This window comes from Cibotium barometz, chromosome 37 (assembly GCF_041138505.1).
Source record: "Cibotium barometz isolate CiBa-2024 chromosome 37, ASM4113850v1, whole genome shotgun sequence".
In the NCBI taxonomy this organism is placed as follows: Eukaryota; Viridiplantae; Streptophyta; class Polypodiopsida; order Cyatheales; family Cibotiaceae; genus Cibotium; species Cibotium barometz.
Genome location: NC_141082.1, coordinates 38,455,063 through 38,467,832, shown reverse-complemented (window position 1 = coordinate 38,467,832; position 12,770 = coordinate 38,455,063). Strand labels below are relative to the sequence as shown.

The window sequence follows — 12,770 nt, the reverse complement described above, 5'->3', positions numbered from 1 at the left end:
CTACAGAGATCACTTCCTCACACTCACTGAGGATGGATTCATCCAGCAGCCGGGCTACTTGAGTGTTCACATGTCCCATGCCATGCGGATTGCGATTGGCCAGATACAGGTTTCATCCCACCGCCTCAAAGTGGAGACAGGTAGAGCTGAGTGCATCTTCAAAGCCGAGAAGCTCATAGGGAGACCTAGAGAGGAGAGGATCTGCCGACTATGCCCCACAGAGGTTGAGACGGAGGAGCGTTACGTATGCCGCTGCCCAGTATACTATGAGATCCGCGGGAGGTTTCACTCTCTATTTCATTAAGGATCCAGGACCAGCGTTGCCTGAGCCTCTTCCTGCTTGAGCTCCGCAGACACAGGGACACCTTCTTCAGAGAGCCTCGGCCCCAGCCACCCCGCCCCCTCCCTCGCCAGCCAACCATCACCAGTTTCTTCCGGACCCAGGAGGTGGAGGGCACTGACATAGCAGATCTTGTGGACTCTCCATGAGCTACTCTAGACCTACCTCGCCCGAGAGGAGTTACCTCAGACTGAGCCTCTGCACTCCAGCGTGCCCAACACCCTCAACCCCCCCTGTCGGCCACAATCACCTCATCAACTCCAGATCCAGGACATGCTCCACCGCCATCGAGCTACCTTTCCACGTGACATAGCTGAGGGAGACCTCTCGGCCATACTCATCAGCCCCATGCTTGACATTTTGGCGAGTGGTATACCATCTACTCGGAGCTGATGTTGCTCCCATGTTTTTATATTCTTAGTATTCCATGATGAGTTTCCATGGACAGTTTTGTATCACCCCAGTGAGATAGTGATGTTTATGTTTTCTTTTTGTTTTATTTTCCATTCCATGATGAGATATGCCATGGACATTATTGTATCACTTTGGTCTCATAGGCCCATTGGGTCTTTAGTAGACGCTTAATATATCTTTCTTTCTTTCTTTCTCTCTCTCTCACTCTGTGGTACCAGTGTATTACTTATGGTCTCATAGACCCCATCTTCCGTAGACATTAATACAACTTTCTTTCTCTCTCCTCTCTCTCTCTCTCTAAACATGCTACTGATGGCCTGTGGCCTGGATCTGTGCCATGCTTGAGTTTCCTTGATATGGAAAGTCAAGGACAGCTTAGCAAGGCTAGCAAGCCCACTTTACCCCACCAAGTGTTCACCAATGGCCCAGTAGTATTTCCCATTGGCCCAGGCTGGAGGCTACCTTTGAAGACTTATAACCCCGTTATTCCAGCATGGTTGGGGCACCAACATGGCCACATCCCAAGCAATCAGTCCCATTCGATGGCTCAGGCTATAAAAGCCAGCTTCTCTTAAGAGTTCTAAAGGCGTTTGTTACCACCCCACACAAGGTCACCCTTCTTCCTTTGGTAGAAGATCCACAAGCTGCTTGCAGTCAGGAATTCCTATGGCAAGAACATCCAAGTGAAATATATCACCCTTCCCTAGTCTCCAGGGCTTTTTTTCTTCTCTTTACGGCTCATATAGCCCTAGTCTAGTATGCACACATGCATCCCTTGGTAGGCCTGCATGTGACGTCCCCTTCGGGCTTATTAAGCCACGTAGAAGTCATCATGGGCACCTGTTTAAGAATTGTCCTAGTCGCAAGATTCAGGACAACTAGCCAAAACCTTCATTAAGACATCAAATACAAGGGTAACTGCATCTGAAAGAGACGGGAGACGAGGTCGGACTCTTACTGCCGTCAACGTGATCCCCAAACCTCCAGCACGTGTGCTCAACAAGAAGACAAACGTTTCACTCCCTCTAGCAGAGTACCTATCAATTGCAGCCTGCAGATTTGACCAAAAATCACTCAAATAAGAAAATTTCCAGTAGGTAATAAACGAAAATTTCCAGCAGGTAATAAACTGGAAAAAAGATACAGATTTCAAAAGTGAACTGAACCTGCCGCTCAGATCCCCGTATCTTCCCATCAATCCGCTCATATGAATAGTTCTTTGAATGCAAATAATCCTCCAGAAGATCCAGCATCATAGTGAACTGGTACAGATACAATCAAATATATGGTCACCACATCAATAAAGTTTAGTTGTCCAATACAAGGTCAGACACCAGCTTTGCAGTTGGTGTATTGAGTGGTTCTCAATGGGAAGGTAGTAGAAGCCAAGTATCTAACCTGAGAAAAAATCAAAACCCGCCGGCCAGCATCTTTTAGCATGGGTAACAGCTTGTCCAGTAGCAGCATTTTACCGGAACTTTGGCAGAGTGCTTTACAAGAACCTTCATCCCTCTGCTCTATCTGTAAATGGTGTGCATAGAAAAACATGTAAACTTACAAAAAAAGTGGTTTAATGTTGAGCCTTGATAGAGCACCCTAAACTCACAATTGTGTAATGCTTGAATGAATTCAAGCAAAACACACCTCCCACACATGCACACACACGTGATAAGCGCATAATGAACATATGCACATGAGATGGCCTTGATGAATTTAAACCAACCACACCTCCCACCCATGCACGCATACAAGCACATCACACGTGCATGGCTCCAGCTCGCATGCACATGCACCTGTATAGTTATATCTAATAATATGATAATACCACAAGAGAAGTTACCTCTTGGCCATTTTGGATGCTTTTTGAAGTCAAATGTTCTTCCAACCCATCACAAAGAAATGGATGATTGCACAGCTTTCGGAGCTCCATAGCCTAAAGACAAACTCGAGAGCATAAGGGCCAATGGCAAACAGCAGAAAAATCTACGCTAAAAGAAAAATAAGAAGTTGAAAGCACACCACATTACGAAGATTGGGGATGTTGCTGGTTTGAGAGCCTTTTAGAAGATCTGAAATTCTGTTTTCATAGATTGCTCTGTAGTAGGAACGTTGGTCCTTCGTAAGCTCGACCCAGATGATAGTCTGTGAAGATAAAAACAATGAAACCTGCTAGGCAGGTAGCAACCTTACCAAAACCCTATAAACGCTTCTTACAAATATGAAGATGTGAATCACCTCTTCTTTCAAAGGGATGCTTTTCTCAACATCTTCTTTCATCCGTCGGAGAAGCCGCGGCTTTAGAATGTTCTCTTGCAAATCTCTCACCTTGAAGCCAAGGCATCAGCAGCAGTCAGGAAACTGTCATACAGAGCTCAAGCCTGGTGGTAAAGGGAACCTGGGTTCCATACCCGCCACCACCAGCCGACACCCACTGGATGCACTATGTTTATTATAACAAACCATTATATTTCTCTAACCCCCCCCCCCCAAAAAAAAAAAAACAAAACAAAACAAAACAAAAAAACATGTCAAATTACCTGTTCTGCATTCTTTATATCACCGTATTTTGACAGAAAATCATCTTCAGATTTGAACTGGTCAGGATCCAAAATGTTCAAGAGGCTACTGCATGTACTCAAGCATACATAAATGTGAAGGTCACTATCTGCCATTTGCAACAGGATTACTGCACCAGATCATGACGCCATGAATACACCCATTTGCAAACAGATTATAGCACCACATCATGACACAAAATTTTGGAAAAACCAAGAAACCTTTCTGCACTAAGCTGTTCCTACTTTCCTAGGTGGCAGGGTTGACCAGCCGCATCAACCTGGGATACAGCCTTCTGCAGTAAGCTGTCATAGGTGACAGCTAGAGGAGCATTGGAAAATCAACCCAGATTACACCTACTTTCCTAGGTGACAACTAGACGAGCATAGGGGAATGACGGGGGGCAGGGCTGACCACCCACAGCATCCATTTGGAATTCTCACTGCATGTGTAAAGCAAGTATCTCTGTATAACAAATTGCTGATAGTACTAGCAAAAATAAGAAAAAGAAGAGAGGGTAGATGGTAATACAAGATCTCTTTAGTGTTGTTTTGCACAGGTGTGCCCGTCAAGAGTAGCAAGCCTCCTTTTCTAACCGACATCTCCTTCAATGTGCGCGATGTCTTGGACTGCTTTGTTTTCAGTCTGCACATGCCCCAAACTTATCTCAAGCATGTTCTCATCACAAACATCTCACCATTAAATCAGATATGATTGAGAAAGACAAACGGAAACTCCGACCTCTGCATGATCAATAACATGCAGAAAGCTAGAATGCAAACCTGTGAGCTTCATCAACAATTATATACTGCCATTCATGCTTGGACAGAAAGTAATGGTCTTTCATTAGTACTTCATACCCCGTAAGAAGTACCTGAGGGGAACACAAGAGTTTGTTAACAACACCAGAAAGAGGAATAGCACCTGATGACTTGAAATTAACACTAAACAAAAGGTCGCAGAAAGGCTTGCTCACATTGAACTTCAATTCACTACTCTTGCTGCCAGAAGTATAAAACTCGCAATCTTTCATGACATTCCGATCCTCCATACTTCCAGCATAGACCAGACAATTCATGTCAGTGAGCGACTCGATCTCTCTTTGCCAGTGCCCTAGAGTTGAGACAGGAGCTACCACCAGAAAGGGTCCTTTGATTTTCCATTTCACCCGGAGGTTCTGAAGCATGGACACCGACTGCACATAGACCCATCACACCATGAGATAGAAAGCAGCACGCATGTGACACTACCTTTCCAACCTTTTTTTTCACATTAGTCAAACTTACACCTTCCCAGTGGGGCCCCCACCCCATCACACACACACACACACACACACTAAACAAGTTGATTTACATCCCAAACATGCTGCTCAGACCAAGATAAAGGAAAGCTGAGACTCTCTTGTAAACACCATCATTTCATTTCCTGCATATAGTTCTTTGAAAATTCACTGTGGTCAAAGTGCTTTCTGCCTATAGCAGCATCCTACTCCTTCCCTGTCCCACACCCCCACACATGCATCTCTATATATATGAGAGGAATGATGCATGTAGCATGCAATGGCCCATGTTACTATTTGAAACAGACTTTCAAAACTCAAAAAGACTCTAATAATCTTAGTAAGACTGTAAAAACACTTGAGAGTGAAGATCTAAAGTATGTTGAGTCAGGTTTGAGTCAGATAGCATCAGAAAGAGTGCTCCTCAAACAATCCTGCATACCTATCTCTGACCCCCTGGTGGGCTCTACATCTACATACAAAGTGATCCTCAGTCTCCACCTCCTCGCAGCACAATCTGCATATCCGCTCAGCTCTGGGAACCCGTGCCGCTCTCCCAGCCTCTATCTCTAGCTGATGTGATGAGACTCGTAGCTGTCCAATAGCAACGCGAGAGCTGTGTGGCATGTATACATCCATGTACCGCGGTCGATGTATAAACCCATCCCCTGAGATGCTCATAAAGTGGTCTCTGTAATACAGCATCTTCGGTGGTAGTGGGCTGTCTGGTGCTGTCCATGTCTCCTGTATGTAGTGCTGCCATATGTCCTATCTCATCACTCCGTTCCTCTCATTGAGAGAGAGGTAACCCCGTGGAGCAGACTGATCGTACTGAAAAGGTGGCAACCGCTCAATGTCTATCCCATGATGTGAGAACCACTGTAGCATCTGTGCATACCAAGATCCAGTGTGTCCAGCCTCGGCCAGCTGTCTGGATGCCTCAAAAGCTCTCGGCGGGATAATCTCTCCGTGGGCATCTCCCTCATCCTGTATATAAAGGAGATCGTCTGGAACAATGCCTCCACTGCCATAGGTGGTGCAGCAAACTCAGCTCGAACAATGTCGTGCGGGACGGATGGTTTGCTGCGTATCATCCTCGAGAGCATCAAGATCTGTGGTCTCTCCAGCTGTACCCATGTGGAGGCTGCAAGGCCTGGTGCCCAAACCGCTGCTGCATACATCAAGGCTGGTGTCACTATGTATCAAAGAGCCACCCCTTCGTGCGGGGTTCCTGAAAATGTGCCTGATGACACTGACACTCAAGGCCAGCAAGAGCTGCATACCCCCGGGTCACTCTGTCTCGGACTGCCTGAGCCATGGAGAAGCGTCCAGCTGAGCTAGTAAATGTGATGCCAAGGTAAACATAAGAGCTCACCACCTCGACCCGCCCTCCTGCTAATGTGAGAGTAGTGTGGCTCCTGACTGCGGGTGAGGTGTGGAAGATCATAACCTTGGTTTTCCCAAGGTTCACTGTGAGACCCTGCTGTGCGCAGAAGTCATCAAGAGCCACAAGGTGTCTTTGAAGCCCAACCTGCGTGTCGGATACCAAGACGATGTCATCAGCATAAAGCATAACATGGACAGTAATACTTGATAGCTCAACCCCGGAGCCTCCTCCCTGTGTGATGTAATCGACCACCTCATCAATATAGAGCCCAAAGAGCGTGGGGGAGAGCGGGCACCCCTGCTTCACACCAATGGTGCTAGCAACTGTGTCAGACAAGCCTCCTGGGCATCGGACTCTCCCAAAGACCTGCTCATATAGCCTGTATATGCCCCACATCATGTCTGAAGGTATGCCTAGTGTCTGTAGTCACCGAAAGAGGCGCTCTCTGGGCACAATATCAAATGCCTTGCGAAAATCCACAAAGCAACAATAGAGCCGTTCCCTCCGTGCCTTGGCCTGATCAATCAAGCACCTCCATGTAAAAATGTGGTCGATGGTCGAGAAGGCTCGACGGAAGCCTGCCTGGCCTGCTGCTCTCAATCCCCCAACCTCTGCATGAGTGCTCAGCTCTGCCTCCAAAACTGCCCCGTATAGTTTGGCCAATATATGGCCAATCATGATGGTCCTGTAGTTCTTGGGGTCTAGTATATCTCCCGCTTTATGGATCGGCACAATAGTGTGCATCGTCCACTCAGTCGCAAACCCCTCTGACAGAGCTCTGTTGAAGAGATGAGCAAGAAATGGTGCCAATGTATCAATAGCATAGATGAGATGCTCTCCCTGTAACCCTGTATGATCTGTCGCCCGTCCATGTTGGAGTCGGCATATGGCCCTCCTAACCATAGGTGGGGTGAAGAAGGTGGAGACTGTGGAGCATGGCTCTGTGGGCTGTGGTATAGGGGGCTGTGCAGGCACATCATAAAGTCTCTCTGCATATGTCTGCCAGGTCTGAGGATCGATAAAAGGTGTGGTAGGACAGGGCTCTCTGAGTCTCCTCCAAGCAGCAACAGCATCTCTGCTCATGAGCGTGTGATGTGTCCCAGTACTGAGCCTCCTCATAAGCTCGCCGCTTACGGCGTGTGAGAGTATGCATCCTCCTGCCTGCCTGCCTCTGGGTGATCTCCCCGCGAGCCCTCTGCACTCGGAGACTACGGTAAAGGTTTCTGCACTCATCATCATACCATCGGTTCTAGGGCATGCTCCCAGATGTAGGTGGTTGTCCGGTCTGTATGTGGTATGGGGAACTCCTCGCGGCTGCAAAGTGCAGTCCATGTGAGAGCTGGGAGGTGAGCATAGCCATGGGTGCCGATGGATCTAAGGCAAATAGCTGATCATGAACATGATAGTCGTACACATCGGCTAGGTCCTGAGTGTAGTGGAAAATAGTGCGTGGTGGCTGTATGATGGGTGGGTGGGTCTCCAGTAAGCTCCTGAAAGTGAGGGATAGGTATGTATGATCCGCCCCATGGGACATGGTGGTACGGTGAAGTGAGACACCATATCTGCTGCCTCCCGGGATCCCATCACATAGTCCACTGTACTACTGCCGCCTCCCACTGGAAAGCAAGTCAACCCACCTGAATCTGGCCACTGAGTCATCCCGTTGTAAAAAACGAGATGGTGTCGGGCCCCAAGCTCCAGCAAATGTTGCCCATATCCAGTGCTGTCAGCTCCTCTGTAAGCGGAGATCCGAGTGGTCCCTGTATCCTCTGTAGCTAGCGGCTCTAGTCTCAAGGGATTCTCAAAGTCATAGATCTCGCACTGTCTGCTCTGAGTCCGTGCATTGAAGTCCCCCATCAAGAAGACTTCTCCCAGTGTCAAATAGTGTGAGATCTCCTCAGATAAGACAGAGTATGGAGACTCACTAGCCTCTCCTCCACCCGGCTCCTCGGTGGTGGCAAACCGCGACCCCTTAGGAGGAAAGTAGCAAAGGGCGATATAAATCCATCTGGTCTCCGAGAGGCGTAAGCTAATCCACATGTATCTCGCCTCCAAGTCTCGTGCTACGACTCGAACATGCTCATGTAACCCATGTCTGAAAAGCACTGCAATACCTCCTGAACCTCGGGAGGTGGCCTGTCTCATCCCCTGTCGGTGAGCTGACTCCCACTGATAACCCTCAACCCGTGGTAAGCCCCTCTCCGGGCTCTCATGTGTCTCTGTCATCAAGATGATATCCCGGCCCTCCATCACCTCCTCAAGTCTCCCTGGATGTGTCCATAGGACTCCATTATAGTTCCAGACTGCTATGTGCATCTCTTTGTCTTCATGTTGTTTCCTCCGTGTCTCATAGGCCAGATGGCGCTATTCGACCCTCTTCCCATCAATGTAGATGTGACCATCCCTATAATGTGCCTTCTTCCCTTCTTTGCGTGCCGCCTTGATCTTCGGCATGCATAATCTTCTGTGCTCCAGCTGCATCCATGTGAGGTCATCATCGAAGTAGATGGGATCCCCTGGCAAGCTCCTCAAGATAGCCCGTCTTCTCATAAAGCTCATCCTACTCTCCTCGTCCGGGAACTGTAGCACTAAGGCCTTGCCTTTGGTGGAGTCCTTTGGGGTTGTCCTCCATACTCTAGTGAATGGGAGCGGCTCATCCTCCTTTAGTCCCAGCTTGGTACATAGGTTCCGCCCGTCAATCTCGGGCGTGGAGGCAGTGCTCTCTAGTATCCCTGTGACTCGGATGTTGAGGCGCCGGATCCGTCGCATCTTCTCTTCATCAAGAGTAGACTCCATCATGTGTACATCTTCTTGTACCTCCTTCTTGATGTTCTTCTTCATCACTTGTACATCTTCTTGCACCTCCTTTTTTATGTTCTTCTTCATCACTTCTACCCATCCTTCGCGGGCCGCCTCCATTTTCCCCTCGATTGTGTGGGTGAGGGGTTTGGTGATCTCTTCTTTGATTGCCTCTTTGTCCACCTCAAGAGTCTCTCCTTCCTCCCGTGGACGATCGCGTAAGGATGCCACTTCGCCCTTCAAAAGGTTGATTTCCTCCTGCATGGCGAGCTTTTCCTTCTCCCACTCCTCTTGCATGGTAAGCTTCTCTTCCTTCCATATTTCTGCTTCGGCCTCCAGCTTCCCCATGCGCGTCAATAAGTCCTTCTTGATGGCGGTGATGGTGCTGTCCAGTGTCTTCTTCTGGTCCTTGATAAGATCCCTAAGGATATGATCAAGCTGGCTGATTTTGTCATCTACACACCCTCCCATTGTAGAGGGAGGGAATGTTTGAAAGGAGCAGGTAGATATGTGGAAAAGAAAGAGAAGAAATGGATGAAATAGGGTGGGGGGTTCAAGTCCCCATTAGGGCCCAGGGATGGTGATCGGAGTTCACAGGCAGGGAAAGGGGGAGGATGAAGGAAGGGAGAGAGGGAAAGGAGGAGAGAGAGAGAGAGAGAGATGAGAGAGAGAGAGAGAGAGAGAGAGAGAGAGAGAGAGATGGGGAGCGCAGGCAGGCAGCGGGAGGGGAGAGTGAAGAGCGAAGAGCGAAGGGAGCAGCGGGAGGGGTGGGCGCAGCGGGAGAGAGAGAGAGAGGGAGGGGTGCAGGCAGGCAGCGAAGTGGGCAGTGGGAGCGGTAGGCGCAACGGGAGGGGGGGGGGGCGCAGGCAGGCAGCGGGAGGGGAGAGCGAAGAGCGAAGAGCGAAGGGGGCAGCGGGAGGGGTGGGCGCAGCGGGAGAGGGGGGGCGCAGCGGGGGGGGGAGAGAGGGGGTTACAGGCAGGCAGCGAAGCGGGAGAAATGAAATGAAATGAAATGTTATATTAACGTCTTCAAAAGGCCATAATGACCTATGAGACCAAAAGTTACATCATGGTGGATCTGATACAATGTCTGGAAAAGAAAAGAAAGAACTGAAGGTAAGTATCTAGCCCTACAATACATCAGTAGCAGGAGAGAGAGAGAGAGAGAGAGAGAGAGAGAGAGAGAGAGATGAAATGAAATGTTATATTAACGTCTTCAAAAGGCCAAAGTGACCTATGAGACCAAAGTTACAACCATGTGACATCTGATACACTGTCTGGAAAAGAAAAGAAAGAACTGAAGGTAAGTATCTAGCCCTACAATACATCAGTAGCAGCAACTAGGGAGAGTGGGAAGCTAATGCTACTAGTCAAAATGGGGTACATGAGTACCTGGATACATGAATACATGAATATGGGGGAGTACAAAAGTAACAGAGAGAGAGAGAGAGAGAGAGAGAGAAGACAAATACACAGTATTGGGTCCCACATACCCTCTGAAGGGTCCCCACCACGGATGGTGTATTTGCTTTATTGAATGTGTAGAAAAAGACTGCCTTGGGCTGGAAATACCCGGACTGGAGTGATCTTCTACTGAGATGATCTTGGTTGAGTGTTACCTCTGCCCTTGACCTATTTCATCCACCTTGCAAAGAGCAATCCCTTGGCTGTCCCGGCCCTAGAAACTCTATGCACTTGCAGAAGAATGACATGAATAATACCTATTCCTGCCTATTGCTTATATATTACAACCATATGCTGGTCAGTCCCATAGGGCTGCCCCTTTGCCTACATTGCCACAAACATCAATATGCATGCAACAAGGTTCCTTACACCTAGATTTGGTGTCCCAAGCAAAGCCCGGTACAACTCTACATCATTCCAAAGGGTGACACCAGAGTGCTGGACATGCACTACATTCATGTGCACGACAAGTACACCTGACCATGACCATATACGGAACTTGTACACCTGACAATGGACTCTAAACTGGATCCTTGGCTAACTCGTCTAAGATTGGGGCTCACAACGGGGCCAATTACCACTCTAGGTCCTACATCTACTGTACAAATATGACCATGTGGCATCCAAATGCAAGATGGACGTGACATCACCTTCTGCTTAACTTGAGAGAAGCTATATAGCCTCCAAATAGTCTGTCAATAATGCCGGATAACTGTCAAAATACGCAGCGGAGATGATAACAAAATCTGAGATCACAAGAGCAAGTAGAGTGCAGAAAATAGACAGCACAAGAGAAGGAGAGAGATAGGCGTGTAACTCTTCTCTATACACAAGATCCCGCAATGAAAACAAGATACAATAGGTGGGGGGCCATGGGGCCATTTTATATGGCCCCATGAGTGCAGTCGGGCAGTAGATGGACAGCTGACAGGACATGAAATGCCCATGACCAGAAAAACATCAGTCGGCCAGCATATCAGAGTCGGCCCTCACACGTGTGGAGTCGGCCAGCAGTAGAGAGCAACTAGGACTGCCTATGACCAATCGGCCAGCATCTGGTACAGCCGACAGGTCCTACACAGCCTCCCACACACTGGAAAAATAGGGAAAAATGGAAAAAAATACGGGGAGTGATGAAAAATGATAAAACACCTACAAAGGGTGGGCACACCCACAACAGAGGCCCTGGTGTCTGATAAAGACAGGAGATGACTGCTAACACCCCCTCTCAGCTCTTGGCTATGAAATCAACCCTAGGGAGCTGGAGTGCCGCCTGAGCGTAGCCTGAGGTAGAGACTTCATGAAGAGGTCCGCCGCATTGTCCTCCGTCGAACAATAAAGTAGCAAGATGTCACCAGCCAAGATCTTCTCACGTACAAAGTGATAATGTATCTCTATGTGCTTGGTCCGGGCATGGAAGACCGGGTTCCGAGCAATAGCTATACAACTCTGGTTATCACACTGGATGACTGTGGGCTCCTTCTGTGGAAACCCAATCTCGCCTTGCAGCCTCCGCAACCACACAACCTCGCAAGCAGCACCACAAGCAGCCCGGTACTCTGCTTCTGTCGAAGATAGGGCAATAATTGGCTGCCTCTTACTGCTCCAAGAAACTGCTCCTAAGCCGAGGGTAAAACTGTAACCTGAAGTGGATCTCCTCGTGTCTTGATCTCCTCCCCAATCTGAGTCACTCAAACCTTGGAGTCTGACTCCATCCCCTCCTGTGTAAAAGAGTCCTGGATCCTTCGTACTCTGCAGATACCGCAAGATCCGCAATCCTGCGTCCCAATGAGACTTCAATGGCGTCTGTCATGACCCTGTGAAAGTGGAACAGCACAAGTGTGGGCATGGTGGTTGGTGAGCAAGATAAATATTAAATGATTCATATTTGGGGTGCCCGGACAAATGGTATGATGTGTGGACATCCTCAAATGTGAAGGGGGACCAAGGACTTTAATATTTTTAATGTTTTAACCTTGGGTGGCCCCTAGGCATAAGTGACCTTTAGTAAGTTTGATAAACTTGAGAAAGGGGTCTGTAGGGAGAAAAGTACAGACAAGCTGTTGCAAGTACAGACTGGTACGGTCAGTCCCTCTGGTGCAGAACCACGCATTAAAATTGGTAAGCTCTGAACATATCAACCTTTCTTTCTTTCCACTGGCTTATGTCTACTGCAGAGTTGTATCATCTGGCCCTTTGTGAGAGGAAGGGTATGGCAGGTTGAAGGGTGGAAACAGAGATTGGACAATGGATGTGTATTTGAACTGAGTTGAAACCATGTTCATGGAACAGCCAAATCCCTTCTGATCCTCGAACAACAAAGCCTGGAGGCTGCTCACAACATATACCTCCTCTTGCAGGTCACCATTAAGGAACGCAGATTTTACATCCATTTGATACACTGGCCACCTCTGTGAAGAAGCAAGGGCAAGAACGGTCCGAATCGTGGTCATCCGTGCTGTCGGTGCAAAGGTATCCTCGTAGTCGATGCCTAGCTACTAAGCACAACCTTTAGCCACAAGTCTGGCTTT

General features: G+C 48.4%; 1 protein-coding gene across 2 annotated transcripts in view; it reads right to left on the bottom strand.

The window, feature by feature from the left end:
• The window catches only part of LOC147617257 (uncharacterized), a 75,841-nt gene that overhangs the window by 34,380 nt on the left and 28,691 nt on the right, over positions 1–12,770 (bottom strand). For both annotated transcript variants that reach the window (XM_086776890.1, XM_086776891.1), the window contains exons 3-12: positions 4,287–4,505; positions 4,093–4,184; positions 3,842–3,955; positions 3,292–3,379; positions 2,990–3,079; positions 2,774–2,896; positions 2,595–2,687; positions 2,153–2,275; positions 1,921–2,016; positions 1,713–1,805 (exon numbers count right to left, since the gene is read on the bottom strand). In XM_086776890.1, the coding sequence (XP_086633016.1) occupies positions 1,713–1,805; positions 1,921–2,016; positions 2,153–2,275; positions 2,595–2,687; positions 2,774–2,896; positions 2,990–3,079; positions 3,292–3,379; positions 3,842–3,955; positions 4,093–4,184; positions 4,287–4,505 (1,131 nt within the window). The remainder of the gene's footprint in view (positions 1–1,712; positions 1,806–1,920; positions 2,017–2,152; positions 2,276–2,594; positions 2,688–2,773; positions 2,897–2,989; positions 3,080–3,291; positions 3,380–3,841; positions 3,956–4,092; positions 4,185–4,286; positions 4,506–12,770) is intronic.